The 20,874-nt window shown below is 53.8% G+C and overlaps 1 protein-coding gene across 3 annotated transcripts in view; it reads left to right on the plus strand.

The window, feature by feature from the left end:
* DSCAM (DS cell adhesion molecule) overlaps nucleotides 1-20,874 on the plus strand; it is a 722,199-nt gene that overhangs the window by 494,079 nt on the left and 207,246 nt on the right. For all 3 annotated transcript variants that reach the window (XM_070071799.1, XM_070071800.1, XM_070071801.1), the window contains exon 11: nucleotides 474-647. In XM_070071799.1, coding sequence (XP_069927900.1) covers nucleotides 474-647 — 174 coding nt within the window. The remainder of the gene's footprint in view (nucleotides 1-473; nucleotides 648-20,874) is intronic.

Genomic DNA, 20,874 nt, shown 5'->3' on the forward strand with positions numbered 1-20,874 from the left:
GAGAGAGAGACAGAGAGAAAGGTCTTCCTTCCATTGGTTCACTCCCCAAATGGCTGCTATAGGCGGCGCACCGCGCTGATCTGAAGCCAGGAGCCAGGTGCTTCCTCCTGGTCTCCCACTTGGGTGCAGGGCCCAAGCACTTGGGCCATCCTCCACTGCACTCCTGGGCCACAGCAGAGAGCTGGCCTGGAAGAGAAGCAACCGGGACTAGAACCTGGAGCCCCGACCGGGATTAGAACCTGGGGTGCTGGCGCTGCAGGCGGAGGATTAGCCTAGTGAGCCACGGCACCGGTCCAAATATGTGCTTCTCTTTAAACAAGAATCTCCATGTTAAAAGGAAGAAGGGAAAGCCGACTGCCCTCCCGCGACCGCCCCCATCCATTCTCAGGGTTGGTCTCCCGGTGAACTGGAGCTCCTGGTCTCCCCGAAATGGTTCACGCTCGCATCACGGCCCCTCTGTTATTCCGTCCCAGGTGCGGGGGTCCCCCAGTTCCAGCCCATCGCCCTGAACGGCCGTATCCAGGTGCTCAGCAATGGGTCCCTGCTGATCAAGCACGTGGTGGAGGAGGACAGCGGCTACTACCTCTGCAAGGTCAGCAACGACGTGGGCGCCGACGTCAGCAAGTCCATGTACCTCACCGTGAAAAGTAAGGAGGAGCAGCGTGCGGGTCGCTCACCTGCTCTTTGTGGGGGGAGGGGGGCAGGGGAGGGACAGGGGGCTTACTTTCCGCTTGTCTCTGTGCACACCTGGGTAAAGGCTTTGACGCTTGAAGCTTTGCTGGTCAAACACACAGCTGAAGAAGGCGGTAAAACTCCAGCCCATGGTTGACAGCAGGCCTGGGGCCCCTCCTGCCCAGGGGCAGCAGCCATGTTCCTTCGGTGCCCACAGCCATTGGCACGGGCTGTGGGCTAAGCCGCTGGGTGGCTTCTGCCTTCAGCACCCAGGTTTCTAGCCTGCTCGTTTCACTGTGGGAAAGCCCACGGTGAGATCCCAGGTGTGTCCTTGACGGAAGCTTATTCTCACGCAGATGATGATTCACAAGCTGCCTTGTCCACAGGTTTCCTTTTAAAGATCTTTTATAAAAAATCAAGCGCCTGGGAGCCTCGTTAGCGAAACCAGACAGCTGGAAGACCGAAGTGGGCAGCAGTGAGCTGAGGGGGCTGTGCTGCTGGTGTGGGAGAACCTCCTCCCACTGTGCCCGCTGAGCTACCCGAGGACGGCCATGCAGGGACCCAGCTCAAGCTGAGTGCTGCTTGTTGGCCGATGGTGGTACCCCAGCTGGCAGTGAATGGGTTGTCCATTGAGAGAATTTTCTCCTGGAGGAGCTGTGGCTTCTTGATCAAATGCCTTTGTTCTCTTGTCAATGTCTTCTGCAAATTTTCATTCTGCTATTGATAGCTTGGAGAAAGGTCTACCATATTGTTTACCAGAAGTGTATTTCGAGCTGAATGACGGTGGTGTGTATGTGTGTGGGAGTGTGGCACTTCCAGGCTAGCTACACGGTAGCTGCTCGCCCTCCTAATTCACTAAGAATTTCTTTTAGTTGTCCACGATTTTTAACAAAACCATGAAACTACTGAACTAGTTGCTAAACTTTGATATTGGTAAATAGACGGGAGTTCTGAAATGGGGTGGTTTGGACATGTTTCGCAAATATTCAATGCATAATTTTTGACTTCTAACTTCTCTGACATGAAGGGACTGAATTGCGAGAATCTGAGAACAAATCACGGTGTCACTTCAGTTCAAAGCTGAAATGATACTTTTCAAAATTTGAATAAATGAACTATTAAAGCCACCGGAGAGATGAGGGCCAGTGCTGACCAGTGCGGTTCCAGCTTTCCCCAGTGAGAGGGTTATATTGTGCTTTAATGGACTTCGATGTGTAAAGCATTGCTGTGTTCTACAAACAGATGAGTATCTAGGACCTAATTTGTGCAGGGTCTTGTGAAGGAAGAAAAGTCAAACATGAGTCACATCTTGGTGAATGGGAGAGCCCATGTTGACAGGGGGAGATGAGGGTCTCGTCCTGGTGAATGGAAAGCCCATGTTGGGGAAGGGGAGATGAGGGTCTCGTCCTGGTGAGTGGGAGAGCCCATGTTGAGGGTGAGGACGACGTTCTCGTCCTGGTGAGTGGGAGAGCCCATGTTGAGGGTGAGGACGAAGTTCTTGTCCTGGTGAGTGGGAGAGCCCATGTTGACAGGGGGAGATGATGTAGAAGAAGACAGAGGCTACAAGGTGAAGAGTGAGTTGCATGGAACAAAACTGCAGCAGGGGTGCCGAGGGAAGAACCTCTTGCAGAGTGGGTGGAGTTATAAACGGCAGTGAGGGAAGACTTTCCCCACGTCTTGCTTCAGACCTCCCTACTGGATGTGACCAGGGGAGCCCTGGGGGAGGCCCTGGTGCCCTCCCTTCATGCACTGCCTCTCTCTGGGGGCTCTGGGGTGACTCCATGGTACAGAAAGCACACGTGCTCTAAGAGAACACAGAACCCCACGCCTGGGGTGTGATTCCCACTTGCTGTGGGGTCGGTGACTCTATGTGGGGGCCTGAGTGTCTCTGTTCCCCCAATTCCTGGGCTGAAACCCTAACACCCCACCACCACCAGGCAGTGGTCTTGGAGGCAAAGTTTCTGGAGGGGATTAGGTCACATGGGTGGCGCTAGGGCTTTGTTCCAACATTGTGACAACAGCATGAAGTTGTTGGCCTTGCAACCTGTGAGAGGCCCTCGCCAGAACCCAACTGTGCTGTGCCCTGCTCCTGGACCTCCAAACCCCAGGGCCGAGAGAACCAAGTTGCTGTTGGTGATAAGCCACCAAGTCTGCAGTGGGTAAAGATGCTACAGAGTGGGAATGGGTGGCATCCCAGCTCAGTCCCAAAGGACACAGGACTTGCAGAGGTCGGGTCAGTGAGGGGGCTCCCGGGGGAGAGGACAGAGCCCAGGCAAGGTGAGAGCAGTCTCTGGATGCTGCTCAGTGCTTGGGGGAGAGCAGAGATGGAAACACTTAATGTGAACTTCTAAGGGAAGTGATTCCCACAGTTGGCGGATTTCAGACTGGCTGAGACCGTACAACATGTTCCGAGAGGTGTATCTGAATAAGCTAACGGTGCCAGCTCTTACTATCTCATGGTTGGTTTTATAAACTATGTCAGCCTCGAGCATCTGGTATTTTTCATCCTTACAAATCAGAATATTCAAATTATAAGAAGTAGAAAATCTTCTAAGAAAGGGATCTAAAAGCCTGAAGACCATATATACAGGGGAATATACTCTTTTTTCAAATGACTTTTTAAAATCTCAGTAATTAGGGAATGCAGGCATGACTTCTGCATGTTCCATGTATGTTCGTTTGCCAGCCCCTGGGGTTACTTTTATGGTTAGGGTTAGTGTTATGGGTTAAGGTTTAGGGTTAGGGTTGGGATTAGGGTTAGCCTTAGGGGTGACAGTGGTAACTGGTGCTGTGCTGTGATGGAATCTCCATCCAAGTTGCCACCTAAGCCATCTTTGTTGTCATCTCTAGCTGCTGTTAACTGTTTAACTTTCCTGTGTGCACCTCACCCTCACCCTCACCCCTTCCTCCTCTGGCCCTTGAAGTTGATCTCAGGACATTTGCGCATTCTTTTCTTTTATCAGAAGAGCTACGCTGTGCTCAGGGGCTGTCACACATGTGCATGGGGTGTTGTATGGGAAAATTCCTTGCCAAATGGGGAGCACTCTAGGTGCCAGTTCCACGGCATACAGCAAGCAGTCATTCTGCAGGCTGCGGCACACGGGAAGACATACTGAAGGCGCTGTGTGCAAGACCTTCCAGAAAGTCCGTCTGGGAAAGAAAATTAGAAGCCACAGAATTTGCAGAAGGGAGAAGAGAGAGGATTCCCACCATCTGAGGCCGGGGAGGGTCGCCATTCAAGGTCCACTCTGGAGCAAGGCTTTGCCCGCCTGAGGCCAGTGTTGTCCTCCTAGCCCCGGGGGTCAATGAGTTACCACTACAGCGTTTGGGTCTTCCAACGGGAAAGTGAGAAGTCGGGCGGGAAGGAAACTGCTGCTCTGCATAAATGCTTTCAGGCAGCTCCCTTCTCTAAGTCATTTGACACAGTCATCCATGCAAACCTTCCAAAGTCAACAGTGGCGGTGGGCACATGGCCTCGCAGCTAAGATGTCCACACCCCTCGTCGAGTGCTTGGCGTTGATCCTGGCTCTGGCTGCCAGTGCCAGCTCCCTGTAGTGCGGGCAGCCAGGATGGGATCCTGCCACCCACCCGGAGACCTGGATTGAGTTTCTGGCTCCCAAACCCAGGCCAGCCCCACTATTGTAGCCATGTGGGGAGGGCACGAGTAGATCGGGTCTCTCTGTGCCTCTCTAGTAATGAAAGTAAAAAATTAAAATAAAACATAATTAAGCATTTAAATAATAACACATGTAATAAGAGTATCAAAAATCAGTTCAATGGGAGAACTTACTTCCTGAATGGATGACATCAGCAAATTAAGGCAGCTGTTACACACTCGGCCTTTGGAGAGCAAGCCTCTTGGGCCAGCATCCCGTGTGGGCCCCGGATCAAGTCCCGGCTGCTCTGCTTCCGAGCCAAGTCCCGGCTAATGTCCCTGGGAAGGCAGAGGAAGATGGCCCAAGTGCTTGGGCCCCTGCCACCCACATGGGAGACTCAGATGGAGTTCCTGGCTCCTGGCTTTGGCCTGTCCTAGCCTCAGCTGTTGTGGCCATTTGAGGAGTAAACCAGCATACAGAAGACCTCTCTCTCTCTCTCTCTCTCTCTCTCTCTCTCTCTCTCTGTGTGTGTGTGTGTGTGTGTGTGTCTCCTCCCTCTACAACTCAAGCTTTCAAATAAATAAATGAATAGATCTTCAAATAGCAGAAGCACGCACCTCTGCCAACAGGGCCTGCAGGAACCAGGCACTGGCTCAGCCTCCTGTCCAGCAAGTTTTCTTGCTACTTTCCAAAAAAGGCACCTGGAAAATGGAGTGTTTCACAATGACCGCCCACTGCCAACACGCCTGGTCTCTGGAGTCAGCCATGAGGAGGGCCGGTGGCCGAGCAGAGAGCCCTCGGCAGGGCAGGGAGCCCCCTGCCCCTGCAAACCCTTCCAGCCAGGCTGGTTTCCCTGCCTCCATCTCCACTGTGCCCCCAATCCTAGTTTATCGGTTACCAGAAACCACCCCAGGGCTAGGAATCAAACACCCCCACCTCAGGCCAGTCAGGGGCCACAGACCCCAGGCCACGCCTGCAGGATGGGCCTGGTCCCCATCCCAGGGACCCCTGGGGTCTGCGGCCCTTGGTCTTTTATGCTCAGCACAGCTGGACTCACGGGAGGGCCTCCCGCAGTTTCTTTCAGAAGCCAACGCTGCGCCCGACTTCCTGCCACCTGAGGGTCCTGACCGCTCTTCCCTGGCCGGCCGCTCTGCACAGGGCCTCTCCGATCCCCGCGTGCAGCCTCAAAGAGCTCCCTTCTCAAACAGGAGCAGGCAGCGCCCTGCGGGGCCAGGGACTCTTGCATTCTAATGAGCCCTGGCCCCCTGGAGCAACACGCAGCCTCCCTCCCTTCAACCCCACAGGTGGCCAGAGCTCTGTGCTGTTGGAATGCATGTACACACGTGTGTGCAAATGTGTATGTGTGTACCAACCCCTCCACTTTGCTCACACAGTCCTCAGGGTCCTGGCTTTCTAGAAAGTTCTCCTTGGTGTGATTTGACCATGACCCTTTACTTGACTTACACACTCAGGGTTGGGGAACCATTTTTTTTTCCTGCCAAGGGCTATTGGATATGTATAACATTATTTGTGGGCCATACAATGTCATCAACTAGAAAACAAGCCTGCAGTAGATTTACTGAACTTCCCACAGCTGGGCGGTCCCCAGCCTGAGCCATCCCCTGCTGAAACTCCCCCTCCATGCCTGCTTGTCCCCTGTAACCACTGTCACTCCCCATCATCACCCACTGCCACTGGGACCCCGCTTTTCAGGCCAACCCTGAGTCGCCGAGGTCAGAACCTCCTCCCGCAGTGCTCCGCGGGGCTCCTGGGAGGCCCCGGCTGCCCCAGGGTGAAGCTGGGGTGCCCCTCGTGGGTCCCTTGCCAGGCTCTACACTCGTCCAGGAGCAAGGGACCAGCCTTGTTTTCCTCTGCTTCGCTCTCATGAAGAAAGGAGATGTTTGAATTTGCAACACCCTTAGGTTACACGCGCTGTTCCTCAAAGTGGCCGGGTGCAGCTCTGGGTCCCAGAGCCCCTGCCTCAAGGCTCCTGAACCCAGACCCCTCAACCCCCATAATCCACGGGGACCCCAGGAGCAACCATGGAATCCTAGGTGGAATCGTCTGTGTGGTTTCGCGAGGAACCTGGAGCTGTCGTGATGGCCTCGGCCGATGCCAGGATGCAGAGGTCAGGAGCCTGCCTTCTAGCTCCCTTCTAGAAAAGCCCCCTGGATGGGCTGGGTGCTGCCCGTGATGCCCACAAGGCGGGACCCGGCACCTGGACTGAAGCGGCAGGGCAGAGGGGTAGCTAGGAGGCTGAGGAGGAGGGAGCAGCCTCGGATCAGGACACACACCGGGCTCCCTGCACACTAGGTTTTGGGGTCACATTACCTTGGCTGCACGCCCACACACTGCAGCCTTGGGCGGCGTGTGGCACAGATGCATCAAAGCAATATAACCTAGCAGGGAACGGTCGGGCTCCGCCCCTGTCCTGCCTGAGTCCTCGGCCGGGCACCTGGCACAGGCTACTCCATCCCCAAGCCTCTGAAAAGCAGAGTACGTGCGGGCAGCTGTCTGCCCCTCGAGGCTCACTGGAGCTACCCCGTGCCAGCGCTTAGCAGGGCGTGGACAGAAGGCAGAAGCAGGACAAGTCAGCTTCTCTTGGTGCTGGGGCCTCAGTGCCGTCTCCAGGATCACGGTGTAAGCCGCTCAGATAAGACACAGCCGTGCCTCTGAGCGCAGAGGAGGTGATGCAGATTTAAGGACAACGGTTTCCAGGTTTTCCTACATTCAGAGCCCACCAGCCACCCTCACCCTGCTCTCTGAAGTCGTGTGCAGCATCACGCACACCTGTGGCCGTGCTGGGACCCTCTGGACACAGGGGCAGAGGATGGAGGAGGCAGGGAGGTGAGTGCAGCGCCGGCCGCTCTCAGCCGGCAGACGGTGGGGGGGGGGGGGTGGTGGTGGTCGAGCTCCTTCCACGCTGAGCATCCTGGCCCCGCTCTCCTCTTGGATTTCACTTCCCCAGTCAGCCTGAAACTGCACCAGCTTCGCAGGAACTTGGTCACAGGCAGGGATGCCATGCGAGCAGGTGCATTTCCCTCCTCCCTCACTGCTAAGGGTTGGCTTCTATCCCTCCCCTGCCAAAGTTCATGCTGGATTCTGTGCCCTCCTTGTATTAAGGTGCAAAGGGGTCACACTGGATTAGGCCTGGCCCCCAACCCAGTAAGACCTCCATCCACCATGAAAAGGAGATGTGGATGAGGATGGAGCTGCCACAGACCCAGGGAAGCTACCTGGGGCTAAGGAAGATTCCTCCCAGAGTCTCTCTCCCGGAGCACAGCCCCGCCCTCACCAATTTCCCACGCCTGCGGGTTTCTAAAGCCTCCCAGGCAGTCTCAGGACATGCAGACCCCGGGGTCACGGCGTCTGCAGGCTCCTGTTTGAGGATGTGCACGGTGAGCTGAATATGCTGAGCGTGGATGTGAGGCAGTGGCGGGCGCCTTCTCCCTTGGAACACACTTGGTTAAGGTGGAGCCTGAACCAACATCACCACTCGGTGTTGGCCCGTGAAATCTGGAGAGCTCTTCGCGGGAATTTCCCCACCTGATCGCCTTCTCCCCGGGGACTCTGCCAAGATGTCCATCTGCCGCAATTCTGACCCCAGCGTGTCTGGTGGTGGCACATTGCACGCTGGTGCCATTCTCGTATCGTCCTGATAAAACCAAAGCACAGGGAGGTGGAGTCCAGAATGCAGTGTGGCTCACATGCAGCCCCCCTGCGCTGAGATGACCTTTGACCCAGGGCACCATTGGCCAGTGCAGGTAAGGGTGTCTCAGGGCAGCTGGAGGCATCCGAAGTGATACGGGTAAGAAGGGTAGGACATCGTCCAACCCTCCCCCAACCTCGGCAAATCAGACTGGAAAAAAAAAATCTCCTAGGGAATGGGGAGTTTAATTGGAGCTGGAAACGAGGGGGACTTACAGGGCTGATGTTTGGGGCTATGACGGGTGAGGGTCTGTGGTCACTCGCAGTCGGGGGCCTCTCTGGGGGTCCTAACTGGTGCCGGTGTCCGGCAGAGGTGGGAACACAGGCTCAGCAGCCTGTTACCAAGTGTTGCCACGGCCGGCACGCCCCCGTGTCCGCCCTCCCCTGTGTCCGCCCCCACCCTACCCCCTTCTTCCGTTTAGAGGCTGCCGTCTGCTCAGAAGCTTAAAAGTTGCTGTGGCCAGTTGGGGGTGACCTCGGCTAATTTGAGGCCTCACTGTCCCTGTGCCTTGTCCTGTGATTGGTGTCACCCGCCAGGCTGGCATCTGCTGACATCTGTGGCTTCCCATTCCGTTCTTGGGCGTGGAGGCGCCGCCCGGCTGCCCCCAAGAGCCCCCTACCAAGCTTCTGGCGGCCCCTCCCTGGTCAGTGCTGACCAGGTGCCCATTCAGTACTAGTCATTGCGCGCCCCCTGGTGGCAAGACCCTGTATACGCTGCAGAAGATCGGTAATCCGGGAGCCGGTTTCCCTGGAGAAGGACCTGCGGGTGGGTGAGCAGAACAAAGCCAGCAGCGAGGAGTGCGCGTCCTGGAGGGAACATTCCAGCAAGTGGATCTACTGGAGATGGGAGCTGGTTTTGTCTGGGAGCAGCAAGGGTGCCGCAGTCCTGGGAATGTGTGTGCACATCCGTGTCTGTGTGTCTGGGATGTCTGTGTGCATACACATGTTTGTGTGTGTGTCTAAGAATGTGTGAATGTGCTCTGTGTGCACACACACAGTCCATATTGTGTGATGTTAACTGTGCAAGCATCTGTCTTTCCATGCTCTGTCGTTACTGCAAGTCTGAAGAGTTTAATTCTATTTTAGATGCTTGGTTCGACATAGTTTTTGAAAACTGTGTGGCTGAATCGAGCGGCTTTCCTGCTTTTCTTCAGACTTTTGTACCCGGCATGCAGAGTTTTTCTCTGTCCTGAGAATTTTAATATTCTGTATTCGTCATTTTGCTCTTTAATACTTAAGGGATTTATTGCAATTGGAACTATGAGGACAAAGCTAATATTTTTCCACAAATGGATGATTAGTTGTCCTCACACCATCTGTTGTCCAGTCTCTCCCATCTCTAGTTTTCTGAGATACCATTTTAATTTTAGGAACACGTATGTAAGGAGATGGGCTCTGGACTAAGCTTCTTGGCCAGCTCTGGCAGTTCCTTGCTGTGTACCTTGGGTGAGTCACAGAGCCTCTCTGTGCATTGGTGACTTAATTCTCAGTGCTGTCGCCTGGCTTCCATGAGCACATGTGAACACGGATTTCCCAGGACGCAGGAATGAGATGGAATCCCTCCTCACAGACACAGACACTAACTCAAAACCAATCGTTGCCATTAAAATATGAACCAAAGCTAAAAAGGTCTTAGAAGAAAATATCAGAATCCACAAACATCACCTGCATTTCTCAGGAGCACCGTTCCACAGTGTGTGGACAGATTGTAAGCACTGCATGTTTGGGATTTTAAAGAGAGACTATTGGATATATTTATTTGCAAAAAAGAACAGAAAGCTGCCTACAGGGTATTTGACAGAGGCGATGGACAGGCTGTCAACCAGTGGAAGGTGCATGTTCACGCGCTGGGTGGTGCCCCTGTGAGCTCTCGGGTCCAGGGTCTTATCTGTGTATTGGGTGCTTTAAGTCATTGCATCCTTAAGATGCGTTCAATGCATAGTGGAAGATCTGCCTGCCCCTTCCTCCCCTGCCATTGGAAAGCCTCTTTGCTGTACCTTCCTACTTATTTGTCCAGAAGGACTTCAACGTGATTCTGTGTATTTCAAAAGCAAACATGGGAGGGTTCAGTGTAGCTCAATTTATAGACTGACTTGGGGCGGGGCCCACGGATGCCCTCGTGGAGACATCGGGAGTGGAGTGCACTCGCCCCGCCCTTCGTGGGGAGTGCTGTTTGCTCCCATTCAGACTTGGGACATGTTTGTGTTCATCTGTGGAACTTCACGCACCGTGTGGCAACACCATGTGCCTTTCCCTTCCGCTGGCGTCAGCAGGGCTCGAGTTCATGATTTGGTGCCGTTGGACTCCCAGCTGCGGTCCAGGGTTTCCACAGCCTTAGAGGAGCATGGGGAGGTGCCCAGTTCCTTAATGTGCTCAGCAAGTGCTTGCTGCATTCCTGTGGCGCCAGGCGTGGTGCGAGACGCAGGAGGTGAGCACCTGAGCCGGGAGCTCCCAACCTCTGCCCGCCCAGCTGTTCCCTCCGTGACCCCAGCTCAAGTGAGGGGCACACACACCCTGGGGAGCAGGGAAGCTTCCGTATGAGGGCACTGGGAATTCCATCTTCTAAGCTCACACTTGGGTCTGGCGATTTGAGACAAGATTCAAGGAAGCATCGCTTGGTCCTGGCCGGGGCAGGCAGTGGAGTGTGATTGGCTACTGTGGTAGATCTTGTCCACTGTGGGGAGGAGCGAGGCCAGGCTAAACTGGTGGCTGAAGACCCAGTGGTCACTCAGGTTGGCCCGAGGAGCAGCTGCTGGTCCATTTCACACCCCTGTCTGCTTTTACTCGAGACAATGGAGGGGTCTCGTTTTGCCCTGACTCGTCTCTGCCAAGGTGCCCTTTTTTTAAAAAAAAAAAAATTATTTATTTATTTGAAAGTCAGAATTACACACAGAGAGAAGGAGAGGCAGAGAGGCAGAGAGAGAGGTCTTCCATCTGCTGGTTCACTCCCCAGTTGGCTGCAACAGCTGGAGCTGCACTGATCTGAAGCCAGGAGCCAGGAGCTAGGAGCTTCTTCCAGGTCTCCCACGCAGGTGCAGGGGACCAAGGACTTGGCCATCTTCTACTGCTTTCCCAGGCCACAGCAGAGAGCTGGATCGGAAGTGGAGCAAACCGGCGCCCCTATGGGATGCCAGCACCACAGGCAGTGGCTCCAAGGTGCTCTTTTCTGATGTTGGTGTTTTGTGACGTTATTAAGTTCAACAAGAGAATTCCAAAGCAGACGTGGACTTCCCAGCCCCGACAGGGACAGCAGGAGCCACTTTGCTTCCTCTCACTTCCGTCATCAGACCCCTGCATGGATTCGAATGACATTTATCTTGAAGAGGAGGAAGATAACGGCGCTTCTGTTCAGCTCTAACTGAAGAAGCTGCATTCATAGGGGGCGCCAGGGCGCACAGGGCCAGTTTTATCACAAGCTAAGGGGAAGTGAGCCCCCTAGGCAGCTGGTCTGCCGTGGACCTTGGGAGCAGGTGCATAGAACCAGCCAGCGGGAAGGTGAGGCTTGGCCTTGACCTCTGCCCATGCTCGCTGTTCCCTGAGGGCTTCCAGGGCTGACCCTCTGCAGGGAGGGTCTGGGCCACTGGAGTCAGAGCACATGCAGGGACCCTGGCTCAGAGCCGAGTCCCAGAGCAGCGCCCGGGCCAGCAGGGTGGGGACCACCCATCTTCCGGTTTCTCTGACTGCAACAGCAGAGAGCCTCCGCGGTCAGGCTGTTTTGATTCAAGGAAGTTGAGTGCTGGGGAGATCAAGGCTGCAAGATGACGCTGGTCGATGAGGATATCCTCCGTGCAGAGCGGGCTTCGCCCCGTAGAAGGCTGTGCGTTTTGCTCTAAGTGCCTCGCTGTGCGTCCCTTTCTGCTTCTCCCGCGCTGTCTTTGTGGGCTTCTTCACTTGCTTCCAAGGCTTCTCTTCGGGGACCAGGTCTGTGTGAGGAACTTGGCGTCGATGAATCTCAGTAGGAAAACAAAGGTTTCCCCAGATGAGGTTTTGTTTTCCATTTATACATTTTTGTTCATGTTTAAGGCTGTTAGAAAAGCTGGAAATATGATTTTCACACATTTTTAAAGACAAGAAAACCTTGAAACTTTTTTCTGGTCATTTCTTTCATATCTTTTCTTTTGTCTTAGTTAAATCTTATGTTTTCATGTTTTTTTTTAAAGATTTATTTATTTAAAAGCAGATTGAGAGTGAGAGGGATAGATGGAGAGAGAAGAATCTCCCATCGGCTGTCTCACTGTTCAAATAACTTTGGATTTCCTTCTACACATTATGGACATTTTATAGCTTTACCAGCATTTTAAGATGTCTTGAAAGGTTGATTTTGTTGGAAAGATTTATTTATTTGACAAGTAGAGTGAGACGCATCGGGGAGGGGACGAGGGTCTTTCATCAGCTGGTTCACTCCCTCAAGGACCAGAGCTGGTCCAGGCTGATGCCAGAAGCCGGGAACTCCCCTGTTTTCTAGGTGGATGGCAGGGGCCCAGGTGGGCAGATGGCCCAGGTGGGCAGGGGCCCAGGCAGGCAGATGGCCCAGGTGGGCAGGGGCCCAGGCAGGCAGATGGCCCAGGCGGGCAGATGGCCCAGGCCATCTTCTGCTGCTCTCCCAGGTGCATTAGTGGGGATCTGGGTGGGAAGTGGAGCGGCTGGGGCTCTAACTGGTGCTCTGATGTGGCATGCCAGCCTCACAAGCCATAGTTTAACCCTCTGTGCCACATCAGCCCCGAGGTTGAGTTTTTTAAAAATACGAAATTTTAATAAGCATGCATTGACAGGTACTCATTCCTCACCTTCTGTATTTAATTGTCTGTGATGGCATAAACATAATTCAAGACTTCACTGTAAAAGCGGCTTGTCTTTCTAGAAGCAGGCAAGTGGCCGATGTGGCAGAGAGAGGACTTGACCCTGAACCGGCTGACACGGATGCCAGTGTGGCTTTGTCTATTAACTGCTAACGAGCGGTGTGGCTGCTGGCACACAGTTTAGGTTCTGAGCCTTGCTAGTATGTTTCACTGCAAAGGGGGTGTGATCACACAGCCTGATTTTGGTGCTTGGAGCACTGGAGGCTGAACCCTTGCAAGAAACAAAGTAACTTGCAGATGCCAGTACTTCTACATGTGTTTGACATGGCTTTTGCTGTGACCTCAGCAAAGTATGCAGAGAAACACGTGAAGCCATTTGCTTTCATGGGAACATCCTCTCCAAAGAATGGTCTGTTTTCTGCAAATCTCAACCCAAAGCAACCTCGCCTAGAAACATCACAGAATAACAGAAGGCTAATGTGTTGCTTCTGCATTTTGCTAAGTTCCCGGATACTTGCTTTATTGTTAATGGTTGATGCTATGGCCGGTTTCTTGTTCCTCCTCCATGATATCACAAATTCTCTTTTGTGAAGCAAGAAAGTTGTGATGAATAAAGCATTCCTAACCTCAGGAGAAACAGAGAAAGACAGAGAGAGAGAGAGAGAGAGAGAGAGAGAGAGAGAGAGGGAGAGGGAGAGAGAGGGAGAGAGAGAGAATGAGAGAAAATGAGAGAAAGAAGACGTGAGTATGGGCAGCTTTAAGGAAGTGCATTTAGCCATGCGTTTGGGAAGCTGCAAGGCCACATGCGTGGCACCACCTCCGTGAGGGTCTCCCTGGCTGCAGCGTGTAAGAGGGTGGCGTCCCATGGCAATACATGAACCGGAGACACCCCAGAGGCTGGGGGTCTTTAGAGCAGTGTCCAGGGTACCCCAAGCACTACCTTTAGCCCTCTCAGTGCTAGGATCCCTAAATGACCAGAGCCTTCCCAGTAGACCCCACTTCTTAAAGGAGCCACCACTTCCCAATGCGACCACACCAGGGACCAGACTTCCAACATGTGAACTTCGGGGGACAAACCACATCCAAACCAAGGGAGATGAAGATGGCCCCACACACGAGGGCACAGAGCATCCGTCCGTGATTCTGACCTCTACGTGCTACTTTAGGATCTGTTCTGTACTGGGAACTTTGCCCCTCGTTATTCAGCTTCTCCAGTTGCTCATGTTGGGGTCTTTATTGTTCATGAGAAGTGGGGAAGCCATGGGCATTCCTGGACGAAGGCATAGTCAGCGCAAAGGCCCTGGGGCAGCAGTCGGCTTGCTGTGTTCCACCTGTGGGGCTGCTGGGATAGGAAGGGCTGGTGGGGACTTCACACCACGCTCTGCGAGAGCGACCAGCCCCGGCGTATCCCCTTCTCCCTGGTGGGTGTCTCATGCGTGTCGCTATTTCTCTTTACCAAGAGGGATCACACAACATTTATCAGTATGTCTGCTTGTCAGTCGACAAGGTATCACACTGTTATTCTAGATAGATCTGCGTGCCTCCTTGTGTGCTCTTCAAAGGCTGGTGCTGTTATTGGACTGTATGATTTGGGTTCATTTCTCGTGATTGTTCCGTAACTGGATATCCAACGTGGAAACAAGTTTGCGCATTCGTGGTCTGTGAGAATGATCCCTCTGGGATGTTGGAAGTGGTGGATTCCCACCCAGGGTCCACAGCAGGTGGATGCCGGAGGCTGATGCCCGCCCCCTAGAGGGACTCCGGGGAGGTCTTGGGTGTAAGGTTCAACTTTCCATAACTGTTCCTGTGCGGCTGAAGGCTACAGGGAAGAATACTCCCGTCCCGAGATGTAGGTCTGGTCAAGTCTACGGCGGCTCATTGATGGACTAGATTCAGATCGGCTATTTCTAGGATGGAAAGGGAAACAGAATCGCGTCCAAAAGTGCGTCACAATTCTGCGTCCAAAGTCATGTGCCGTGAACGTGAACAGAGCGAGGAGAGCACTATGGGAACCTGTTGATAATGGGACACGGAGGCAGATTCCTCGTGAGAATGTTGGGGAGGACGTCAGTGGGTGTAAACTCTACTGACGATCCCGTGACATCAGGACTGTTGTCACTGCCGCCACCCCATGCAGTCACTCCACCTCGCTTTGGCTGTGTGTGGAAAGCAGCAGATAAAGTGCATGACCTTTTATAAAACCATGTTTGGAGCTTGGCATGGTCCCCAAGTTGCTTTCTGAGGCCTCTGATGAGTCTCTGCCCAGCCCTCCCCATGCCCTGGTGGGTGATTTGCCAGGACCGTAAAAAATGGGGCTGTGACAGCACTAAGTGGTTCGTTTTGTTCATACAATCCTGTCCCCCCAGGCAGTCGCTGCAAAGCCTGAGGTGTACGCACTAAATGGCAATGGCACAGCCGGGGCAAGGCAGGCACTGACAGTGACTTGGGGGGCGTGTGGGCTCGGCAATATCCTTGTTTCCTTTGCTCTCTTACTTAACGCGGGAGGCACTGACTTTGCATCGTAGTGGTTAAATGTTGTCAACTTTGCATCATGGCATTTAAGTCATGGGACATGAAGGAAATGAGTGTATGTCGTCCACGGACTTGGCACTCTCTTGTAGGGCACGAGAGCTCTGTACAGGATGGGTGAGTCGTGTCCTGTGCCGGTACACCTTCTTACTGTCTTCATTTGGGGTTGAGTATAGTTTAAGAGGATGCCTGCAGGGGCAGGCCTGCACGGTTAATTTTGTGTGTCAGCCTGGCTAGGCCTGGTGCCCAGACGCTGGGGATAACACCAGCCTGGTTGTCACGGCGAAGATGTCTCTCAGATGCAATTAAGCCTGAATTCTGTAGACTTTGAGTAGGGTGGATTGCCCTCCGTGTGTGGGTTGGCCTCGTTATTTGGAGAAAACATACGGAACTCTGTGGAAGAAGAGGAAACTCTGCCAGCTGCCCACCTCTGAACTTCAGCTGCCACACCAGGTCTTCAGCCTGCCTGCAGGTTTGGGACTTGTCAGCCCTCTTCACATGAACCAGTTCTTCAGTCTCTCTCTCTCTCCCTCTCTCCCTCTCTCCCTCTCTCCCTCCCCCCCCCCCTCCCCGTCTGCCCCCCGCTTCCAATCTATGTTATTGGTTCCATATATCTGGGAAGCCCTGATCTATACATTTTGGATCCAGTGGCCTGGGAGTTTGGGAAGCACTCACAGCCTAAATACCTTCTCAGCAAAACTTCAACATGACGCACATTTTCCATGTTGTTTACAAAAGTGGAAACTGAATGTTCTTTCTCTACGTGCCCAGGGTGTGCTGACTTTTAATCTGCAGTATCCAGTTTTCAAAACTACAGCCAGAAATACGTGTCGGAAATCTATAAAAACATTGCACAGTGCCGTAAAACACTGCTTGGTTTGCTCCAGCTATCGCAACAAATTACTACAAGTTTAGCAACTTAAAACAACAACGAAGCCCTTTTGTTTTCTCAGAAATCCATGGGCAGGGCCGGTTTCCCCACTTCCCAAATGACAAAGCTGACATTGGGGCTGTGCTCCTTGGTGGAGGCCTCGGATGGGCTTTGCTCCCAGGCCCATTCAGGGTGTCGGCAGAGTTCTTCCCTGGGGTCTGTGGGCCTGGTGTCCAGAATTTCTTGCCAACTGTCAGCTGTCTGCTGGGTCTCTGAACTCCTAGAATTCCCTTTCTCTGCCCCGCGTGCCATCACTCACATCAGAGTCAGCAGCGCCAGGGCATGTCCGTCAGACACTGCCCATCTCTCTCACTCTCCCATTCCATTTCTCTGACTCTCCCTCTACCACATCTAACTGATGGACTCTCCACGGCTGGCGGCCAGTGATACCATGGGATCCACCAGACAGCATAGTCTCCATACAGGCAGAGTATCCCTAAGCCTAAAAGCCTGAAACCTGAAATACTCCCGAAGCTGAAACTTGAGAAGCCACGGCATGATGGCACGAGTGGAGAAACCTACCCTTGCTCTGGTGCCACATTCAGCCTGCAGGCACACTACTAACACTGCATAAGGGTTGTGCCTGCAAGTGGACTTTGTGTTTAGACGTGGGTCCCATCCCAAACACATCTCATCATATCTGTAAATATTCTAGAATTCAAAAAAAAAATCTGAAATCCAGAAAACACAAGCCCCAAGCATCTCAGATGAGGGATCTTGAGATCACTCGGTTAGCCGCCTTAATACCAACGCACAGTGCTTTTAGCCATGCAAAGTAACATGTTCCTGTTCCATCATTTAGGGCGTAGGCATCTTTGGGGCTGCATCAGTGAGCCTCCCATGCCTGTTATGAGCACGGACTGTACATGTCTCTCCCTTTGAGTCTCTCACAAACTCATGGCAGAAATGAACTGCGTGGGCCAGCACCACGGCTCAACAGCCTAATCCTCCACCTTGCGGCACCAGCACACTGGGTTCTAGTCCCGGTCGGGGCGCCGGATTCTGTCTCGGTTGTCCCTGTTCCAGGCCAGCTCTCTGCTGTGGCCCGGGAAGGCAGTGGAGGATGGCCCAAGTGCTTGGGCCCTGCACCCCATGGGAGACCAGGAGAAACACCTGGCTCCTGCCTTCAGATCAGTGCAGTGCGCCAGCTGCAGTGCGCTGGCCACGCCGGCCATTGGAGGGTGAACCAACGGCAAAGGAAGACCTTTCTCTCTGTCTCTCTCTCTCTCACTGTCCACTCTGCCTGTCAAAAAAAAAAAAAAAAAAAAAAAGAAAAGAAAAGAAAAGAAATGAACTGCATGCACATGACAGATCACTCATTACGCTGGCTCAAGCCATAATAGGGAGTTTCACCGTGAAATCTGGCTTCCTGAAGCAGGCACCATAAAACAACAGGAATTTTCCAAGTCATTGTCATCTAACCCCCAGTGGCCAATACACACAGTCGGCTGTCAGAGGTGGAATGGATGACCCAGGAAAATCGAGTGAAAAGTGATGTTGGAATCATCTTCGCAGTGGGATTTCACACCCTTTATTCAGCCGTGTTACACAATGACATGTTGAGAACCTACCCTATGCGGCAGTCTGCACTGGGCCTTAGAGAAGAACCCTCTGCCTTCTGGGAGCTTAGGGTCTCACTCTAATCATATGGCCAGGCGAATGGAGGCATGGTCAGGAATGTGCAGTACATTATGAAGACCCCTGCTGGATGCCCTAGGGGGTTAGGAGGAGGCAATGCTATGCAGGCTGGGTTTTGAATGGGTGCTGTCATCAGCTGGCCCCTGGAGAAGTGGGCTCTCAGAGAGAATCTTGAACAGGGAGCTGTGGAAGTGCTTGGCACGGGCACCTGGGTGAGAGTGCAGGTGTCAGCAGGTCAGGGAGAGGAGCTGCAGCTCAATGCAGGCCCCCACGTGATTCCACACAGAGCTCTGAGGCTGGCAGGGCCCGCCCAGTGGCCTTGCACTAGGGCTGCAGACCTGGGTTTTATACCCATCCCCACAAACCAGTCCCCTGGTTCTCCGTGTTCAGTCGTGATGTGCCATGGATCTAGTGGAAGCAGGTGTGACGTGCAGTTTTAGTGGTTGGGAAAGCTCTTTGTTGCCTTCCAAACTCACTAGCAGTCCGACTCCTTCCTTTTCCCGGGATGGGAGCGGGAGAGGCAGTGGCACTGTGGTCTGCAGCTGGCTGTAGTGTGCTCCCTAATAGTTCATGCGTTGGTGGCTCGGTCCCTAGTGTGGTGCTGGCAGGTAGAACCCTCAAGATGTTGGAGGTCCTTAGGTCACTGGAGCACTGTCCTTAGAAGAGACAGTAGGGCCAGTCTCTCTCTGGCTTCCTTTGTGGGGATGTGATGCAGTCAAGGGAGTCTGCCCTGCAGCTGGGCTGATTTCAGTACCACGCCCTTGAATCTCGGGAACTTTACAAGGTGAGCCTGCCTCCAGTGTCTTGTTCTGGTAACACACAATGGGCTAATGCAGGTTGGTGTGGGGAGCAACTCGGACTAGACTAAGTTACTGGAATTAAGACTTATTCTATACATCTGCTCTCCCACAATATGGTGCTGGGAGAGGAGTAAACAGCTTCTACACAGCTGCCTCTCACCAACTTGACAAGCTGCAGGAGCTGCTCCTGATTGGAGGAGAGCAGCGTGCTCGGCGTGTGGGTAGCAGAGTTGGGATTGGTGGAAGAGGACTATAAAGGAGGAGAGAGACAACATGCACCAGGAACACCTGAGGAACATCTGAGCAGCCTCCGAGAGAGCCGGCCGGCGGTGTGCCGCTCCCCCGCGGAAGTGGGGAAAGTGGCAGGGGGAACCGCCCTTCCACGGAGGTGGAGGGTCGGTAGCCAACCTGGGAAGAACCAGCAGCAAACCTGGGGAGGGCCGAGCAGACAAAAGAACAGCGCAGGGTCCTGTGTTGTTCCTCCGCGAAGAGGGGGAGCGACATAATGGTGCCGTGACTCGGATAGGAAGCCTAGGCAGGGTTTAGTGTCGTTCCTCCACGAAGAGGGGGAGCGACATAATGGTGCTGTGACTCGGATAGGAAGCCTAAGAGCGACAGGTTGGGAATTGCAAAGGCAGTGAGATGGGCTGGGCTGAGCTACGGGGAAGGAACATCACAAGTGGAAAGAATCCCCCACCCTCACATACACACACACGTCTAAGCAATTGGTGCATTTGCACACAGCCTGCTGTTTCTCTCTGCTCACGTGTGCCTGCTGTTACAAAGATCTGGACTTCCTGTTTTACCCTTCGCTATGGTCTGTATCTGTGTACACCATCCCTTGTCCTGCTATTGTATGGGGTTCCGTGGTCAGCCCGCCTGTCACACAGCTGCCCGGTGACAAGATGGCCCCTCTGTCCATGGCCTGCTTTGGCTTCTGCTCTCTTGTAAGTTGCAAGCTGCAGTAGCAGCAGCACTTCCTGCATGGCTGTTGGAGGAGAGCGAGGTGACGCACTGCAGAACGGGGGATCGTAGGAGCCCAGAGGGCTGCAAGAAGCCCCCCGCTGCCTTTTCAGGCTGTCATGAGGTGGAGATGGAGCTGACGCTCGGGGCCTTAGCACTCCTGGAAGCAGCCTGCTCGGCAGGGAGAGCTGCCAAGAAGGCCGGGGTCTTGGAGACATGGTGTCACGTGCCCCCAGCCCACACTCGCTCGCTCCTCATTCACGACTGCAGTGTGCCAACATCGCGCTTCCCGGGAGCAGCAGTTAACCACTGCCGGCAGCCTCCGTGCACAGGCGATGTCAGGATCTTCCAGACGCTCTCATTAGCAGCCAGGCCGGCCCGGCACAGCCCACCACCAGCACGGAGCCGGCCTCGGCCCATCGGGGGAGCCGTGATGCTAATGCTGCCCTTTCGCTGATTGGCAGCAGAGATAAAAGGAAGCCACAGTGATGCCCCCTGGGGGTGGAGAAGCTCTGGGTGGATCCTTCACGAGGAAATGAAAAACGGCCACGTTTTCCCCACATTCACAGCCCATCCATAACAGGCGTGCACTGCAGGTGTGGGATTGAGCCCACTTAGAAGTCTTATTCCCAGTATTCCCAGCCTATCACGCAGAGCTGCATGTCTGCTCTTCCTTCTACATCTCCCGTTCTTGTTCCACACACATCCTCATGGGCAACAGCCCTCGCCTCCCCTCTCCCGTGGTCCTGCCCCATTCCCCTGGCTTCAGACACTGCGTGGAGGAAGCCTGCCCCTGACCTGTGGTCCCCCTGGGGGAAAAAAGAAAGCCAATAGAGGGGTCTCTGCTTTCCTCTATTCATTTTGCTTTAAAAAGCAGACACACACACACGAATAACACTGCCAGATCTTGCATCGGCTGATTCACTCTCCATATGTGCACAACAGCTGGAGCTGGGCCAGGCAGAGGCCTGGAGCCTGAACTTGTTCTGAGTCTCCCGTGTGAGTGGCAGGGGCCAAATACTCGAGCTGCCTCCCAGGGTGCGCATTAGCAGATCGCTGGAATCAAAAGCAGAGCTGGTGTCAACCCCTCGTGGAATGATATGGGGTCTGGGCATAGCAAGTGGCTTCCTAACTGTGATACCAGACACCTGCCCCTCAATGTCCCTTGGTAAGAGCCCCACCCAGGCCTCAGGTTGTGTGTGGTAGGGGGGGCGGGGTGCCAGCCCTGGCTTGTGCAG

The sequence above is a fragment of the Oryctolagus cuniculus genome, chromosome 4 (assembly GCF_964237555.1).
Source record: "Oryctolagus cuniculus chromosome 4, mOryCun1.1, whole genome shotgun sequence".
Lineage (NCBI taxonomy): Eukaryota > Metazoa > Chordata > Mammalia > Lagomorpha > Leporidae > Oryctolagus > Oryctolagus cuniculus.